Consider the following 2,633-nt stretch of genomic DNA (forward strand, 5'->3'; position numbering starts at 1 on the left):
TTGTTAACGGGTTTCTGAAGTTAACGATGATGGAATATGAAATTTAAACGTGTGACCAAAAACCGAGAAAAGGAGGATTGAAGAAAAGGAACTATCAACGTTTTAAAGAAAAAGGAAACCCATGACCAGAACAGAGAAGAAAGAGATGGTTTCAAATAGTATTGTACAAGAAAGATCTTTCGTGCAATTACAAGGCAAACTCTCAAAAGAAATACCAATATTAAACATCAAAGAAAGTGAATAGGAAAACAAGAGGAAACCAAAACTTGAACAAAGAGGGATTTTGATCAATCCACAGGACAAATGGCAATTGCCCAGAGATTGAAGAACAAAAACAAACAGAGCAAATAGACAAAGGTATGGTATACAAGCAATGAGAGAATGTAGTGACTGATATTCAATTGGGCACCCATTTTCCCTTCCATACCAAAAGACTTGTTACTGGAGAATAATTCAAACGAAAGAAGGAAACAAAAACAAAAGTGAAAAGGAAAACAGCTTCAATGCCCCAGAGAGAGAGACCGACCATGCTGAAGCCAAAGAAGAAAAAACCATTGATTCTGCCATCAAAATACCCCCACCCACCCACCCACACAAAATGAAGGAATAAAGAGGAAAACAATGTTAATAATGGGTTTCAAATACGGGATTCCTGCATTATACTAAAGAAGAATCATCACCACACTGATTCTAGAAAAAAAGTATTCTCTGATCTACCATTTGTATATCATTATCATCGATTAAATTACAAGGCGAAAGAAAGAAAAACAATAAACAAAAGAAACAATCATTCCATTCCGTTTGAGATCATGAGCAAACTTTCTTTTTCCAATCCATATCAGGGAGATTGTCATTCTCCAAACATCCCCAAAGATTGAAACATCTCTAAAATCAAACCTCCCACTTGATTCCACATTACAAACTTCAATCCTATCTCTCTTTTCTTTTCTTTTTCTTCTTGGTTTCCTGTTCTGAAAGCAAGAAATAAAACGATTTCACAGTCTCAAAGAAATGCTGCAAAATTCATCATCATCTTCACAGGGCGGCAGATTCAAATCCAACAACGGCCTCCTCACCTCGTCGTCGACGACCGAAGACGACGAATCGCAGTCGCTGTGACACTCGTTCGGATCGCCGCCACCGCCACCACCACCACCAATGAATCTGTTCTGCGCCAAGCTCCGGCCAGACCAATTGAACCCAGCGCCACCGCCGCTCCTCCGGTCCGGAGCGCAGCTCCGCTTCGCGCCGTTCTGCTTCCTCCAGGCGCCTGCCGTAAAGTTCGACGAGCCGCCGCCTCCGGCGATGTTGAGGTCGATCTCGCAGCAAGACGGGGCCTTGGGGTGGTGGTTGCCCCTGGGGCTGCTCCAGGACTCGACAGTGCTGCTGAGGCTGGTGCTGCGGTCCTCGGCGGGAACATAGGAGAAGTTGGTCTTCGCCTTCGAACCCCGGAGGACCCGGGCGGCCGCGTCGTAGGCACGGGCGGCCTCCTCCGCCGTGTCGAACGTCCCCAACCAGACGCGACTCTTCTTCAATGGATCCCTGATCTCTGCCGCGAACCTTCCCCACGGCCTCTTCCTCACCCCACGGAAGTGCGCCTGTTTGGTGAGAGGCCCGCCCCCCTCCTTCAATCCGTTCTTCGATTGAGGGATCATGGCGTTTGGATGTATAGAAATCTCAGGAAATCAGGGATCAAATCTCAACGAGTCCTAAATGAAAATCCTGAAAAATCGCCGGTCCAAATATCGTCGAATTCACAGATCCCGGATCGAAAAACACGACCAGAATCAGTGATATCGATCGATTGGAGAGACAATGGTACTCTAAGAACAACCCTTTTCTTAAAGTGGTGAAAAAAAAAACCACCTAAAATTTCCTCGCAATCAAGAGAGCGAAACTGTAACCCCCAAAAGTGAAGGAAATGATCAGAAAAACGACCCAGAAATATACAACAAACTTGGAAACGAAGTAGAACCCTAATTTCAGGTAATAAATAAAGGAAATCTCTCTCTAAAGGTATAGACCAGAGAGAGTCGCCAAAGAAGGAACAGACCTACAGATCTCTGCAAGGCGAGAAATATACAGATCCAAAATCAGGAAAAAAAAGACGACGAACCAAAGGAGTGTTCCGGAAGGGCCTAAATCGAAAAAGAAAAAAAAATTGCCTTAGCAGAAACACCCACCAAAACACCCAGAAAGGGAGTATTAGGTTCACCAGAAACCTTGATCTGTCACCCCCTTTTTCCCACAGAGGAAGTAGGTTTTCAGGAACAAAGAAAATCTAGAGAGAGAGAGGTAGAGAAGGAAGAAGGGGGGCTTAGAGAGAGGTGGAAGGGATCAAGAGATTTATGGAGAGGTTTGGAGGGAAAGAGGCAGGAAATAAAGCAGAAGGAAGAGAGAGAGAGAGAGATGGATGGAGGAACGCGTCAGTAAGTAGTAAATTACAAAAATGTCCCAACCGGTCTCCTCTTACATTAACCCACTCGACTTTCTTGTTATTACATTCAACCATTTTCTTTTTCTTTTTCTTTTTCTTTTTTTAAAATGTGCATGAGTTACAAATTTGTACTGTAATGGTAAAGGCAAGATAAATTACCCCAAACCCGCTCACTAAGAAACATTTTATGGTATTT

General features: G+C 43.8%; 1 protein-coding gene across 1 annotated transcript; it reads right to left on the reverse strand.

Annotated features, from left to right (window-relative positions):
* Positions 1-691: 691 nt before the first annotated feature.
* Positions 692-2,308, reverse strand: LOC149833330 (ethylene-responsive transcription factor 9-like). The gene is made up of 2 exons (XM_090015050.1): positions 1,867-2,308; positions 692-1,722 (listed from the first exon to the last, which is right to left on the reverse strand). Exon 2 carries the CDS (start codon positions 1,653-1,655, stop codon positions 996-998), a length of 660 nt encoding a protein of 219 aa, XP_089871176.1. The 5' UTR covers positions 1,656-1,722; positions 1,867-2,308; the 3' UTR covers positions 692-995.
* Between the last annotated feature and the right edge of the window lie 325 nt (positions 2,309-2,633).

This window comes from Nuphar pumila, chromosome 7 (genome assembly GCF_984573655.1).
Source record: "Nuphar pumila chromosome 7, dmNupPumi1.hap1.1, whole genome shotgun sequence".
In the NCBI taxonomy this organism is placed as follows: domain Eukaryota; kingdom Viridiplantae; phylum Streptophyta; class Magnoliopsida; order Nymphaeales; family Nymphaeaceae; genus Nuphar; species Nuphar pumila.